At 45.3% G+C, this 15,716-nt stretch overlaps 1 protein-coding gene and 1 non-coding gene across 2 annotated transcripts; both read right to left on the bottom strand.

Annotated features, from left to right (window-relative positions):
* Positions 1-3,657: 3,657 nt before the first annotated feature.
* Positions 3,658-6,842, bottom strand: LOC123164462 (uncharacterized). Its single transcript, XM_044581971.1, has 3 exons — positions 5,208-6,842; positions 4,800-4,952; positions 3,658-4,419 (listed from the first exon to the last, which is right to left on the bottom strand). The coding sequence occupies exons 1-3, from the start codon at positions 5,280-5,282 to the stop codon at positions 3,868-3,870; spliced, it is 780 nt and encodes a 259-aa protein (XP_044437906.1). The 5' UTR covers positions 5,283-6,842; the 3' UTR covers positions 3,658-3,867.
* LOC123183921 (small nucleolar RNA snoR113) lies at positions 6,609-6,714 on the bottom strand. The gene has a single exon (XR_006492906.1). It is a non-coding gene; the product is annotated as a small nucleolar RNA snoR113 (small nucleolar RNA).
* Positions 6,843-15,716: the final 8,874 nt, after the last annotated feature.

Here is a 15,716-nt window from a genome sequence, read left to right as displayed (position 1 = left end):
CACGGAAAGTGATACCTGTGAGGAAACAAGGCCCAACAAGCATATCACACAGTGAGCCATATCACATAAAGTTTGAAGATTTCGTGCCAGAAGCTGATGAGTTCTGCTTTCCAGGTGATGAAGGCATTTCTGATGAAGAAGATGCACCTAGGTTGCCTTGTGGCAGGAAGAGAAAATTGAAGAAGAAGAAGAAGGAGAGAATATGGTATGATTCCTCTAGGCCTGATGCACATGAACAGTTTAGGATTTATTTGTGCTTTCTGAATGTGGTAGAGTTCAGAGAAGCATTGAGAAACTACCATATTAGGACACTTAGGAACTTTGAGTACCATAGGAATGATCCAAGTAGGATCATAGCCTGGTGCTCAGATAGAAAGCATGGTTGTGAGTTTTATATTACTGCTTCTAAGATTGCCCATGAGTCAACCTTTAGCATCAAGAAGATGAATCTTGATCACACCTGTGGAGCAAGTGGAGAGAACACAAAGGTTACCATGAAGTGGGTTGCAAAGGCTGTTGAGGATACTGTAAGATCCAATCCTGGTGCAGGTGTTGAGACTATACTGAGTTATACAAAAAAGAAATTTGGAGTACATGTTCCAAAAAGTTTGGCCTACAGGGCAAGGAGGAAAGCAGTTGATGTTGTGCAAGGGGATCACAAGACACAATACTACAGGTTAAGAGACTATCTGCAGTGTGTTTTGGACACAAACCCTGGTAGTAGGTGTGTTATGACAACAAAGGAATTTGAACTCCACCCAGCACCTACCCCAAGGTTTCATTACATGTTTTACTGTCTGTTTGCTTGTAAGGAGGGGTTCCTAAATGGTTGTAGGCCTTTCATAGGTAAATCTAGTCTGTATAGTGCTTTAATAGGGATTGCATAACAGTTGTTGCTTACTAATGGCTTAAAATGCAGGTCTTGATGGATGCTTCATCAAACTAAGCACTGGGCAGCAAATCCTGGCAGCAACAGGGAGGGATGGCAACAACAACATCTTCCCTATTGCATTTGGTGTTGTTGACAAGGAGGAAACATATAGTTGGACTTGGTTTCTTACACAGTTAAGGACAGTAATTGGTAGTGGCAACAAGTTTGGGCCCTACACAATTATGTCAGACAGGCAAAAGGTACAACTACTCTTCATGATTTAGCTGCTTTTCCTTGCACAATGTACTGCTTTTCCTTGCACTATGTACTGCTTTTCCTTGCACTATGTAATGCCTTCTCTACTTACTTCACTAGTTATTAATACAAAATCAATGAACATGGTCTGCTCAATGCAATAGAGATGTATTTCCTGATTCCCCTCAAAGATTTTGTTTTAAGACACATATATGCCAATTTCCTATCAGCTGGGTTTAGAGGGGATGAATTGAAAAAACATCTAGACCAGGCTGCATATTCTTTCACTAAGCATGGGCATGATCTGGGCATGGAAGCATTGAAGAAAGAGGGTGAGGAGGCATGGAAGTGGTTGTCCAACATACCAGTCCATACTTGGGCCAGGCATAGAATGGATACTATATGCAAGATAGACCTTGTTGTAAACAATCTTAGTGAAGTTTTCAACATGATGATTTTGGATGTTAGGAACAAGCCCATAAGGACAATGCTTGAAGGAATGAGGACAAAACTCATGATCAAGTTTCAGAAGATTAGGGAGAAGACAGAGACATGTAGGTGGGATATCACACCCACATACTCTAAGATATTGGAGGAGGCCAAGAAGTGGGCAAAATATTGTGATGCATATATGGCTGGACCAGGCATTTGGCAAGTTACAAGTAGTTCAGAAAAGACCTACTGTGTAAACCTAAACAACTACACTTGTGACTGCAGGAGGTGGGATATGACAGTTGTTCCATGTAGTCATGCTATAGTAGCAATGCAGAAGGTGAAGCTACACCCTGAAGATTTTGTCCATGAGTTCTTCAAGAAGCCCCTCTACTGTGAAACCTAGAAGCATATTATATACCATGTTCCAGGCCCTGATTGTTGGCCACACACCATGGGGGATGACATATCTCCTCCAGTATTCAAAGAAAAGAAGGGTAAAAAGCAGACAGCTAGGAGGAAAGGACATTTTGAGGTGCCTGCCAAGAAGAATACATCAAGAATTGGGACAGTGACCTGTAGCAATTGCAATATGCAAGGTCACAGATATACCACATGTGGTGTTCCACTGAAACCAAAACTGCAGATGAGAAAGAATAATCACCAGGTATACTTATTGATAAAGAAACTTCTGTTTCATAGGCTAGGTGGTTTAATTATAATTTGCTTTGTTAAATGTGCAGGAGAATAGGTCAGACTACTCTTCATCTAGCAGAGCTACTATAGGTGTGGTTGCACCCCCACCCCCACCCCCACCACCACCATCAGCACCATCAGCACCAGCCATAGCTAGGAAGAGGCCTGCAACAGCCACAGCTACTCCAGGACCAGCAAAGAGGAACAAGGGAGCTGCTTCTGCTACTCCAGCACCTGCCACATTAGCACCTGCCAAGAAGACCAAAGCAACCAAGACAAGGGCTCCTAGCACATCTTCACCAGCCAAGAACACAAGGTCATCCATTGCTTCTCCAGCAAAGAACACCAGAGCATCAACAACTAGCAGAGGGTACACAGTTTTCAATGCTCCAAGGCAAGCTGCCAACTCTAAGATGGAGATTGGGTCCAAGAGGATTAGGAAGCCAACTGGAAAGTGGAAGGCATATTTCACTGCTAGTGGTAACTACTGAAGATTCCAACATTTGAGAAAGCTGTCTTGTTGTATGAGTGCTGAAACCTAAGTGTTTGCATTCTTAAACCTATGTATTTGCTTGCTGAAACTTGAGTGTTAGCATTATGAAACCTATGTATTTGCTTCCTGAAACCTGACTGTTTGCATTTATGAAACCTATGTATTTGCTTGCTGAAACCTAAGTGGTTGCATTATGAAACCTGAGTGTTTGTGACTTCTGGGTAGATTCAGACAACACCGATGCAAACATTGATTCATTTATTCAAACATTCATAGATTCCACCATCCAAACATTCTTTCATACAAAGAGTTGTACAGAAATGGAAGGGATACATAGCTCAGACTCTCATTCATACTTAAAAAAACTACTAGCAACAACTCTCAATCGTAACGATCGAAAAAATGATGCCACTTTGCTCTGGTAGAAGGGTGAGGAGCGAGTACAGCCTGTGCCCTAGCCCACCTGATGATCTTCCCTGAGCTCTTGCGCCTGCCGCCAGGGACAAGAACGGTGAACTCATCTGGGTTGCACTTCTCCAAGATCTTCTCTGCCAGCCTCCTCTTGAACTCCAGCTCCCACTCCAGCTCCCAAACTGATGGCATGGGCACCGCACGGCGAGCCCTTTGCCTCCTCACATCCACTGCCCGCACTGCCTCCTCTTCCTCATCTGTCACCTCCCCAAGCTCTGGATCCATCTAGGGTTTCTAGAGGTGGGGTGTGGCGGCTGGGTTCTAGACAGGGAGGAGGGTGGGTGGAGGAGGCTATTTATGAGCAGTGGAGAGGCATCTAGAGTTAGTAGGCCTAGGTTTGTAAACATAACTGGGCCACAAAGCCCAGGTACAAAGCACTAATAAACACACTTCAACTATCTTATAAAGATAAAAAACACATAGCATAATCCAGCAGTGCTTATCACTGACTCCATAACATAGCATAAGAGGTTCAAATACAGGCAGAACATTCATTACAACATAGTTCATAACTTAGCATTAAAGGTTCTAACATAGACTAGATTAGCTTCACATTCCCCAAAATGTACACCCCATATCTTCACATCAGATTGTTAGGCCACATACTTATAAAGGCCTTGGATGTACTTCAGCAACTGCAGAACACACTTCATGAATCAAGGATGGCCTTGATTTTCTCAAGTTTCTCCTTGCTTGCATGCCCATCATTCAGCAGCTCATTCACCACATGCTCAAGCTTGGCCTTCTCTATCTTAAGCAAATCTCTCTCTTGTTCAACCTCCTTCATTGCCTTCCTGGTGTTCTTGATAATGTCAGCTTGACTCTGTAAAATGCACCTCTGTTCCTTGGCAAGTTTGAGCTTCTCCATCTGAACCTCCAACCTAGCACTCTCTTCTACCTCTTTCTTCCTCTTCTCAAATTCTTCCTCCTCAACTGCCTTCTGGTAATCCATGTGGTCTGCCCTATCATCCTGCCAATCAAACATCTTGGATACATCTTGGACAAGCTTTGTGTACTCAATGCACAGCTTGTCATTTTCAGTCTTAAGCTTGGCCAAATGCTTCTCATACTTCTGCTTATCAACTACCCTGCCACAATTTTGTTCATGGTACATGTCCCACAGCCTGGACAAGCAATTCTGAAGAATTGGAGGCCAGGGCTTGTCAACCCACTCAGTAACACCACAGTTAACACCTTCACTCTGCATTTGGAAATTGAAATATACATCACTAAGTGCACTCAATTTCATAACAACAAAGCATATCAGACTAAGAAATTGAAGGTGGGGCTTAGGTAAACTGAATATGTTGTTTAATATAACTCAAGTTATAGCTGAAACCCAACTTGCTTGTACAAGTACATTCACAGAAATATGCTTCCTATACAAAAGCATTTTTGATAGTAACCATATCCCTCAATACCTTAATACAAGGCATATTGCAGTTCATCCTAAAAAATACAGTGTAGGTTCAGAAGAGCAACTTGTCAACATAATATTGTATGGGTTCCGAACAGCAACTTGTCATCCTTGTAAATACATGTGTGGTTCAGAAGAAAATGATTCCAATTAAGGTACTATACCTGCTGCACTGGACAACCATAGAAACGCTTTCCAATTAAGGTTCCTTCAAATGCCACACACTTAATTGGCCTCATGTGGTGCATCATGCAGGTGGGTTCAGAAAGCTCCAGCTGGCCACATAACAGAGGCTCCACGGTGGTGTCAGGGGTCTCCTGCACAAACACATCACCAAATTCACCTTAGCTCACAAAACCAGACATAGATCACAAATTAATTCCCCAATCCAGCAAGAACCCTAACCCCAACCCTAGTTTTCAAGCATACATAAACATAGCTAAAACAGCAACCATAAACCTGCCTACTAAATAACAGTAAGCAAAGCTTACCCTAGCTCACCAAGATGAACCCTAACCTAATCTAGCTCCTACATGAACCCTAACCCTAGCTCAGCAGATCGAAAAACTTACCCAAAGAGCCATGTCCATGCTTGTGATGTCGCACTCATCCTCTGAGCTCATATCCCCGTCATTCCAGGAAGGCATGGCGGCGGTGGAGCTTCCACAGCGCAAGTCGCCGCCGGCGTCAAAGAGCAAAGAGGAGAGGAGAGTGAGAATGAGAATGAGTGCGGGCAGGGGAGCAAAGTGAGAGGGAGGGAGACGACTTAATGAGCGAGCGAGCGGGTGCGGTCCGACCGCACCGGTCGGTCCGAGTAACGGCCGTTAACGGGCTCGCCGTCACGCGCGGCGCTGACGTGGCCTGACAGGCGGGCCCAGACCGTCAGAAAACGGTTTTAAACGCTAGAACCGGGCAATTTGGGTTTTTTGAGACAACCGACGAGAAAAGTGGTAGGTATCAGTCACAAAAAAAAGTGATGGTTTTTTGGAACCCTAGCACAAAAAGTGATAGTTTTTTGCTATTTACTCAATCCCCAAGATGAGGAAAGGCACTCTCGCCCTCGTCCTCCTCCTCACCTTTGCTTCCCATGGCGTATGGTGTGCAGCAGCGGCGAGAAGCGCCATGGCCGAGGAGGATGCAGCTCATCATCATCTGAGGCCTCATCAACATGGTTGGTATTTTGTGTGCATCCATCTCCTCTTTGCTCTCTAATTTCTTGATTGTCATGAAGCAAAATCTCTTACAAAAGCATGAATTGCCGCCTTTCACTTTGCAGAAACCCAAGGGGAGAGGATACAGACTCCCAGGAAGGTCGGGCGCATGGCAGGCGGCTCTGGAGAGGGCAGCGGTAGGAACACCGGTGGTGGCGCCGCAGACACAGGGCCGCACAACACCAAGAACGGCGGTACTGTGGCACTGCCGGCTGCGGCAACCTCTGCTTTGGCGCCGGTTTTCACAGCCACTGTCCTTCTCTCGGTGCTCAACTTGTAGCGTTGCAGTTTCAGAAACTGCTTGCCTGATTTTCGTCGGTATCAGACAATTGTATAAGTTATTGGAATCACTTGACTGATGGATTCTACAAGTCACATTCCCTTGTTTATGCATGCCAAATTTCTTAAAAATGGAAATCGACTGGCAAGATATATTCGTGGATCTACATGCCAGATCGACTCCCCTGCGGAATCTAAACTGTTCATCAGTGAAAGGAAGATATACTCAGCCGGCTCAAGAAGTTAAATGTTTCACCAAGGATCTAAACGGTGTCATCATCACGCAATCATATTTTCCATTGTTTCTATTATTATTGCTGTGCAGTAAAGTAAAAACAATCAGCTGCAGCAATAACGTTCCGAAGCTCGCACGGCAAAACACCATGGCAGCAGCAAGAAGAGATAACAGGCAGCCATGGAAGAGAAGGAAAGAAAGGAGAAGAACCATCAAAGCTTTGGGATCTGCTAGGGTAAAAAACGACGGCGGCTCAGAGTAAAACCTTTCGCCGAATGAAATCACATCACGCTACTACCGTCCCGGGACGGGAGGCAGCCGTAAGACCGGCCTTTCAATTTCTCCTCACTGCCGCAAATCACCAAGAGACAACAACACGATCAAACAGAGAAGAAAAAAGAATCAAAACCAAGAACGCGGTCGAATCGAAACCAGGGAAGAAATCGGGATGGCGGCGGCGCCGCAACGCGATATCTAGAACAGAGGAGGAGGAGGGGAGGGGAGCTGGGAGCCCTAGCTTATATATAGAGCAGCTCGGCTCGCGTTCGTCTGCTGGGCCGACGTTCCAGGGCCAGGGCCGATATGTGCTGGCCTTCGCCCCGTAGCCCGATGGGGGTGGGCCGGCGTTCCAGCGCCGATATGTGCTGCCCATTCGTTCACTGGCTTTGGTATTTTTCGCGTTCGTTCACTGGTTGCTGATTATTTTTTGTTCTTTTTCTTGTGTGGTTTTTAACTCCGCCTATGTTGTCTCAACATAGCCGGTCCCAAGCCCGGATAAAGGAGGAGGGTTGTGATAGGCTTGGCGAGCCAACGTAAAAACTCAGCCACTCTTATGGAGATGAAACCCAAAAGATTTTCGTTGGGGCGTAACCCTCTCAGCGACGCGCCACATCGGAACCCGGGTGTGGTGGAAAATGGGCAAGGGCCGGGCCGTCACCCCCCAAGTGGCGCGCCGTATCTTGATCCGGATACGGTGGCAAGTGAGCGAGGATCGGGTCGTCGCATCCTTAGTGGCGCGCTACATCGGCGCCCGGATGTAGTGGAAAATGAGCAAGGGTCTTCGCATTTGACTAGACGAGTGCGAAGGGTAAGGAAGCTAGCTAAGCCTAGGAGGATTCGCTTAGGTAGCTGGAACGTAGAGTCTCTGATAGGGAAGCTTCGGGAGCTAGTTGATGCAGCGGTGAGGAGAGGTGTTGATATCCTTTGCGTCCAAGAAACCAAATGGAGAGGATAGAAGGCGAAGGAGGTGGAGGATACCGGCTTCAAGCTGTGGTACACGGGGACGGTTGCAAACAGAAATGGCGTAGGCATCTTGATCAACAAGAGCCTCAAGTATGGAGTGGTAGACATCAAGAGACGTGGGGACCGGATTATCCTGGTCAAGCTGGTAGTTGAGGACTTGGTTCTCAATGTTATCAGCGCGTATGCCCCGCAAGTAGGCCACAATGAGAACACCAAGAGGGAGTTCTGGGAAGGCTTGGAAGACATGGTTAGGAGTGTACCGATTGGTGAGAAGCTCTTCATAGGAGGAGACCTCAATGGCCACGTGGGTACATCTAACACAGGTTTTGAAGGGGCGCATGGGGGCTTTGGCTATGGCATCCGAAATCAAGAAGGAGAAGATGTCTTAAGCTTTGCTCTAGCCTACAACATGATTGTAGCTAACACCCTCTTTAGAAAGAGAGAATCACATCTAGTGACTTTTAGTAGTGGCCAACACTCTAGCCAGATTGATTTTATCCTCTCGAGAAGAGAAGATAGGCGTGCGTGCCTAGACTGTAAGGTGATACCTGGAGAGTGTTGTACCCCATCATAAGCTGGTGGTTGCTAACTTCCGCTTTCGGATTCGTGTCCAGCGGGATAAGCGTGCCAAAGTCGCTAGAACAAAGTGGTGGAAGCTCAAGGGGGAGGTAGCTCAGGTGTTCAAGGAGAGGGTCATTAAGGAGGGCCCTTGGGAGGAAGGAGGGGATGCGGATAATGTGTGGATGAAGATGGCGACTTGCATTCGTAAGGTGGCCTCGGAGGAGTTTGGAGTGTCCAGGGGAAGGAGAAGCAAAGATAAAGATACTTGGTGGTGGAATGATGATGTCCAGAAGGCAATTAAAGAGAAGAAAGATTGCTTTAGACGCCTATACCTGGATAGGAGTGCAGACAACATAGAGAAGTACAAGATGGCGAAGAAGGCCGCAAAGCGAGCTGTTGGTGAAGCAAGGGGTCAGGCATATGAGGACCTCTACCAACGGTTAGGCACGAAGGAAGGTGAAAGGGACATCTATAAGATGGCTAAGATCCGAGAGAGGAAGACGAGGGATATTGGCCAAGTCAAATGCATCAAGGACGGAGCATGCCAACTCTTGGTGAAGGACGAGGAGATTAAGCATAGATGGCGGGAGTACTTCGACAAGCTGTTCAATGGGGAGAATGAGAGTTCTACCATTGAACTGGACGACTCCTTTGATGAGATCAGCATGCGTTTTGTGCGGAGAATTCAGGAGTCTGAGGTGAAGGAGGCTTTAAAAAGGATGAAAGGAGGCAAGGCGATGGGCCCTGATTGTATCCCCATTGAGGTGTGGAAAGGTCTTGGGGACATAGCGATAGTATGGCTAACCAAGCTTTTCAACCTCATTTTTCGGGCAAACAAGATGCCAGAAGAATGGAGACGGAGTATATTAGTACCAATCTTCAAGAACAAGGGGGATGTTCAGAGTTGTACTAATTACCATGGAATTAAGCTGATGAGCCATACAATGAAGCTATGGGAGAGAGTCATTGAGCACCGCTTAAGAAGAATGACAAGCGTGACCAAAAATCAGTTTGGTTTCATGCCTGGGAGGTCGACCATGGAAGCCATTTTCTTGGTACGACAACTTATGGAGAGATATAGGGAGCAAAAGAAGGACTTGCATATGGTGTTCATTGACTTGGAGAAGGCCTATGATAAGATACCACGGAATGTCATGTGGTGGGCCTTGGAGAAACACAAAGTCCCGGAAAAGTACATTACCCTCATCAAGGACATGTACGATAATGTTGTGACAAGTGTTCGAACAAGTGATGTCGACACCGATGACTTCCCGATTAAGATAGGACTGCATCAGGGGTCAGCTTTGAGCCCTTATCTTTTTGCACTGGTGATGGATGAGGTCACAAGGGATATACAAGGAGATATCCCATGGTGTATGCTCTTTGCGGATGATGTGGTGCTAGTTGACGATAGTCGGACGGGGGTAAATAGGAAGTTAGAGTTACGGAGACGAACCTTGGAATCGAAAGGGTTTAGGCTTAGTAGAACTAAAACCGAGTACATGATGCGTGGTTTCAGTACTACTAGGTGTGAGGAGGAGGAGGTTAGCCTTGATGGCCAAGTGGTACCTCGGAAGGACACCTTTCGGTATTTGGGGTCAATGTTACAGGAGGATGGGGGTATTGATGAAGATGTGAACCATCGAATCAAAGCCGGATGGATGAAGTGGCGCCAAGCTTCTGGCATTCTCTATGACAAGAGAGTGCCACAAAAGCTAAAAGGCAAGTTCTACAGGACGACGGTTCGACCCTCAATGTTGTATGGCGCGGAGTGTTGGCCGACTAAAAGGCGACATGTTCAACAGTTAGGTGTGACGGAGATGCGTATGTTGAGATGGATGTGTGACCACACGAGGAAGGATCGAGTCCGGAATGATGATATACGAGATAGAGTTGGGGTAGCACCAATTGAGGAGAAGCTTGTCCAACATCGTCTGAGATGGTTTGGGCATATTCAGCGCAGGCCTCCAGAAGCTCCAGTGCATAGCGGACGACTAAAGCGTGCGGAGAATGTCAAGAGAGGGCGGGGTCGACCGAATTTGACATGGGAGGAGTCCGTTAAGAGAGACCTGAAGGATTGTAGTATCACCAAAGAGCTAGCTATGGACAGGGGTGCGTGGAAGCTTGCTATCCATGTGCCAGAGCCTTGAGTTGGTTGCGAGATCTTATGGGTTTCACCTCTAGCCTACCCTAACTTGTTTGGGACTAAAGGCTTTGTTGTTGTTGTTGTTGTTGTTTCTTGTGTGGTTTTATTGTTGGGGAACGTAGTAGAAATTTAAAATTTTCTACGTATCACCAAGATCAATCTATGGAGTCATCTAGCAACGAGAGAGAGGGGAGTGCATCTACATACCCTTGTAGATCGCGCGCGGAAGCGTTCAAGAGAACGGGGTTGATGGAGTCGTACTCGTCGTGATCCAAATCACCGATGATCCTAGCGCCGAACGGACGGCACCTCCGCGTTCAACACATGTACGGAGCGGGGACGTCTCCTCCTTCTTGATCCAGCAAGGGGGGAGGAGAAGTTGATGGAGATCCAGTAGCATGACGGCGTGGTGGTGGAAGTAGCGGGATCCCGGCAGGGCTTCGCCAAGCGCAAGCGGGGAGGAAGAGGTGTCACGGGAGGGAGGGAGGCGCCAGGGCTTGGGGTGCTGCTCCCATGCGCCTCCCCACTATATATAGGGGTGGAGGGGGCTGGTTTCTTGCCCTCCAAGTCCATTGGGGCGTTGACAAAGGTGGGGGAAAGAAATCCCATCATTTCCCTTCCGCACCGATTGTTATCCCCCCTTTTTAGGGATCTTGATCTTATCCCTTCGGGATATGATCTTATTCCTTCTAAGGTGGGATTTTGGTGCGCCTTGACCAGGGGTGTGGGGCCTTGCCCCCACTACCCACGTTCATGTGGGTCCCCCATGCAGGTGGGCCCCACTTCGGAACCTTCTAGAACCTTCCCGGTACAATACCGAAAAATCCCGAACATTTTCCGGTGGCCAAAATAGGACTTCCCATATATAAATCTTTACCTCCGGACCATTCCGGAACTCCTCGTGACGTCCAGGATCTCATCCGGGACTCCGAACAACTTTCGGATTTACGCATACTAATATCTCTACAACCCTAGCGTCACCGAACCTTAAGTGTGTAGACCCTACGGGTTCGGGAGACATGCAGACATGACCGAGACGACTCTTCGGTCAATAACCAACAGCGGGATCTAGATACCCATGTTGGCTCCCACATGTTCCACGATGATCTCATCGGATGAACCACGATGTCGAGGATTCAATCAATCCCGTATACAATTCCCTTTGTCAATCGGTACGTTACTTGCCCGAGATTCGATCGTCGGTATCCCAATACCTTGTTCAATCTCGTTACCGGCAAGTCACTTTACTCGTACCGTAATGCATGATCCCGTGACCAAACACTTGGTCACATTGAGCTCATTATGATGATGCATTACCGAGTGGGCCCAGAGATACCTCTCCGTCATACGGAGTGACAAATCCCAGTCTCGATTCGTGCCAACCCAACAGACACTTTCGGAGATACCTGTAGTGCACCTTTATAGCCACCCAGTTATGTTGTGACGTTTGGTACACCCAAAGCATTCCTACGGTATCCGGGAGTTGCACAATCTCATGGTCTAAGGAAATGATACTTGACATTAGAAAAGCTCTAGCAAACGAACTACACGATCTTGTGCTATGCTTAGGATTGGGTCTTATCCATCACATCATTCTCCTAATGATGTGATCCCGTTATCAATGACATCCAATGTCCATGGTCAGGAAACCATAACCATCTATTGATCAACAAGCTAGTCAACTAGAGGCTTACTAGGGACATGTTGTGGTCTATGTATTCACACATGTATTACGGTTTCCAGTTAATACAATTATAGCATGAACAACAGACAATTATCATGAACAAGGAAATACAGTAATAACAATTTTATTATTTCCTCTAGGGCATATTTCCAACAGTCTCCCACTTGCACTAGAGTCAATAATCTAGTTCACATCACCATGTGATTAACACTCAAAGTTCACTAGAGTCAATAATCTAGTCCACATCACCATGACTCAATGAGTTCTAGGGTTTGATCATGTTATGCTTACGAGAGAGGTTTTAGTCAACGGGTCTGCAACATTCAGATCCGTGTGTGCTTTACAAATCTCTATGTCATCTTGTAGATGTAGCTACCATGCGCTACTTGGAGCTATTCCAAATAACTGCTCTACTATACGAATCCGGTTTACTACTCAGAGTCATCCGGATTAGTGTCAAAGTTTGCATCGACGTAACCCTTTACGATGAACTCTTTTACCACCTCCATAATTGAGAAAATTCCTTAGTCCACTAGATACTAAGGATAAGTTCGACCGCTGTCATGTGATCCATTCCCGGATCACTATTGTACCCCTTGACTAACTCATGGCAAGGCACACTTCAGGTGCGATACACATCATAGCATACTGTAGAGCCTACGTCTAAAGCATAGGGGACGACCTTCGTCCTTTCTCTCTCTTCTGCCGTGGTCAGGTCTTGAGTCTTACTCAATACTCACACCTTGTAACACAGCCAAGAACTCCTTCTTTGCTGATCTATTTTGAACTCCTTCAAAATCTTGTCACGGTATGTATTCATTTGAAAGTACTATTAAGCGTTTTTGATCTATCCTTATAGATCTTGATGCTCAATGTTCAAGTAGCTTAATCCAGGTTTTCCATTAAAAACACTTTTCAAATAACCCTGGATGCTTTCCAGAAATTCTACATCATTTCTGATCAACAATATGTTAACAACATATACTCATCAAAAATTCTATAGTGATCCCACTCACTTCTTTGGAAATACAAGTTTCTCATGAACCTTGTATAAACCCAAAATCTTTGATCATCTCATCAAAGCGTTCATTCCAACTCCGAGATGCTTACTCCAATCCTTAGAAGGATTGCTGGAGCTTTGCATACTTGTTAGCATCTTTCAGGATTGACAAAACCTTCTGGTTGTATCACATACAACCTTTCCTCAAGAAAATCGTCGAGGAAACAATGTTTTGACATCCTATCTGCAAGATTTCATAAATAATGCAGTAACTGCTAATATAATTCTAACAGACTCTTAGCATCGCTATGAGTGAGAAAGTCTCATCGCAGTCAACTCCTTGAACTTGCCGGAAAACATCTTAACGACAAGTCGAGCTTTCCTAATGGTGACACTTACCATCATTGTCTGTCTTCCCTTTAAAATCCATCTGTACCCAACGGCCTTACGACCATCAAGTAGTTCTTTCAAAGTCTATACTTTGTTTTCATACATGGATCCTCTCGGATTTTATGGCCTCGAGCCATTCGTCGGAATCCGGGCCCACCATCGCTTCTCCATAGCTCGTAGGTTCATTGTTGTCTAGCAACATGACTTCCAAGACAGGATTACGTACCACTCTGAAGTAGTACGCATCTTTGTTGTCCTATGAGGTTTGGTAGTGACTTGATCTGAAGTTTCATGATCACTATCATAAGCTTCCACTTCAATTGGTGTAGGTGCCACAGGAACAACTTCCTGTGCCCTGCTACACATTAGTTGAAGTGACGGTTCAATGACCTCATCAAGTCTCCACCATCCTCCCACTCAATTCTTTCGAGAGAAACTTTTCCTCGAGAAAGGACCCGTTTCTAGAAATAATCACTTTTGCTTCCAGATCTGAAATAGGAGGTATACCCAACTGTTTTGGGTATTCTATGAAGATGCATTTATCCGCTTTGGGTTCGAGCTTATCAGCCTGAAACTTTTTCACATAAGCGTCGCAGCCCCAAACTTTTAAGAAACGACAGCTTAGGTTTCTCTAAACCATAGTTCATACGGTGTCGTCTCAACGGAATTGCGTGGTGCCCTATTTAAAGTGAATGCGGTTGTCTCTAATGCCTAACCCATAAACGGTAGTTGTAATTCGATAAGAGACATCATGGTATGCACCATATCCAATAGGGTGCAGTTATGATGTTCGGACACACCATCACAATATGGTGTTCCAGGCGGTATTAGTCGTGAAACAATTTCCACAATTTCTTAATTGTGTGCCAAACTCGTAACTCAGATATTCATCTCTATGATCATATCACAGACATTTTATCCTCTTGTCACGAGATCTTCAACTTCACTCTGAAATTACTTGATCCTTTCAATAATTCAGACTTGTGTTTCATCAAGTAAATATTCTCAGCATCTACTCAAATCATCTGTGAAGTAAGAACATAACGATATCCACTGCGTGCCTCAGCACTCATTGGACTGCACACATCAAATGTATTACTTCCAACAAGCTGCTCTCTTGTTCCATCTTACTGAAAACGAGGCCTTTCAGTCATCTTGCCCATGTGGTATGATTTGCATGTCTCAAGTGATTCAAAATCAAGTGAGTCCAAATGATCCATCTGTATGGACTTTCTCATGCATATATACTAATAAACATGGTTCGCATGTCTCAATCTTTTCAAAAACGAGTGAGTCCAAAGATCCATCAACATGGAGCTTCTTCATGCATTTTATACCAATATGACTCAAGTGGCAGTGCCACAAGTATGTGGTACTATCATTACTATCTTATATCTTTTGGCATGAACATGTGTATCACTACGATCGAGATTCAATAAACCATTCATTTTAGGTGCAAGACCATTGAAGGTATTATTCAAATAGACAGAGTAACCATTATTCTCCTTCAATGAATAACCGTATTGCGATAAACATAATCCAATCATGTCTATGCTCAACGCAAACACCAAATAATAATTATTCAGGTTTAACCCCAATCTCGATGGTAGAGGGAGCATGTGATGCTTGATCACATCAACCTTGGAAACACTTCCAACACATATCGTCATCTCACCTTTAGCTAGTCTCCGTTTATTCCGCAGCTTTTATTTCGAGTTACTAACACTTAGCAGCCGAACTGGTATCTAATACCCTGGTGCTACTAGGAGTACTAGTAAAGTACACATTAATATAATGTATATCCAATATACTTCTGTCGACCTTGCCAGCCTTCTCATCTATGAAGTATCTAGGGTAGTTCTGCTTCAGTGACCGTTCCCCTCATTTCAGAAGCACTTAGTCTCGGGTTTGGGTTCAACCTTGGGTTTCTTCACTAGAGCAGCAACTGATTTGCCGTTTCATGAAGTATCCCTTCTTGCCCTTGCCCTTCTAGAAACTAGTGGTTTTACTAACCATCAACAATTGATGCTCCTTCTTGATTTCTACTTTCGCGGTGTCAAACATCGCGAGTTGCTCAAGGATCATCATGTCTATCCCTGATATGTTATAGTTCATCACGAAGCTCTAATAGCTTGGTGGCAGTGACTATGGAGAACCATCACTATCTCATCTGGAAGATTAACTCCCACTCGATTCAAGTGATTGTAGTACTCAGACAATCTGAGCACATGCTCAACGATTGAGCTTTTCTCCCTTAGTTTGCAGGCTTAAGAAACTTGTCATAGGTCTCATACCTCTTGACGTGGGCACTAGTCTGAAATCCCAATTTCAGT

Source organism: Triticum aestivum, chromosome 1D (genome assembly GCF_018294505.1).
Source record: "Triticum aestivum cultivar Chinese Spring chromosome 1D, IWGSC CS RefSeq v2.1, whole genome shotgun sequence".
NCBI lineage: Eukaryota > Viridiplantae > Streptophyta > Magnoliopsida > Poales > Poaceae > Triticum > Triticum aestivum.
The sequence above is the reverse complement of the archived record's forward strand: the minus strand, read 5'-3'. Positions and strand labels throughout refer to the sequence as shown.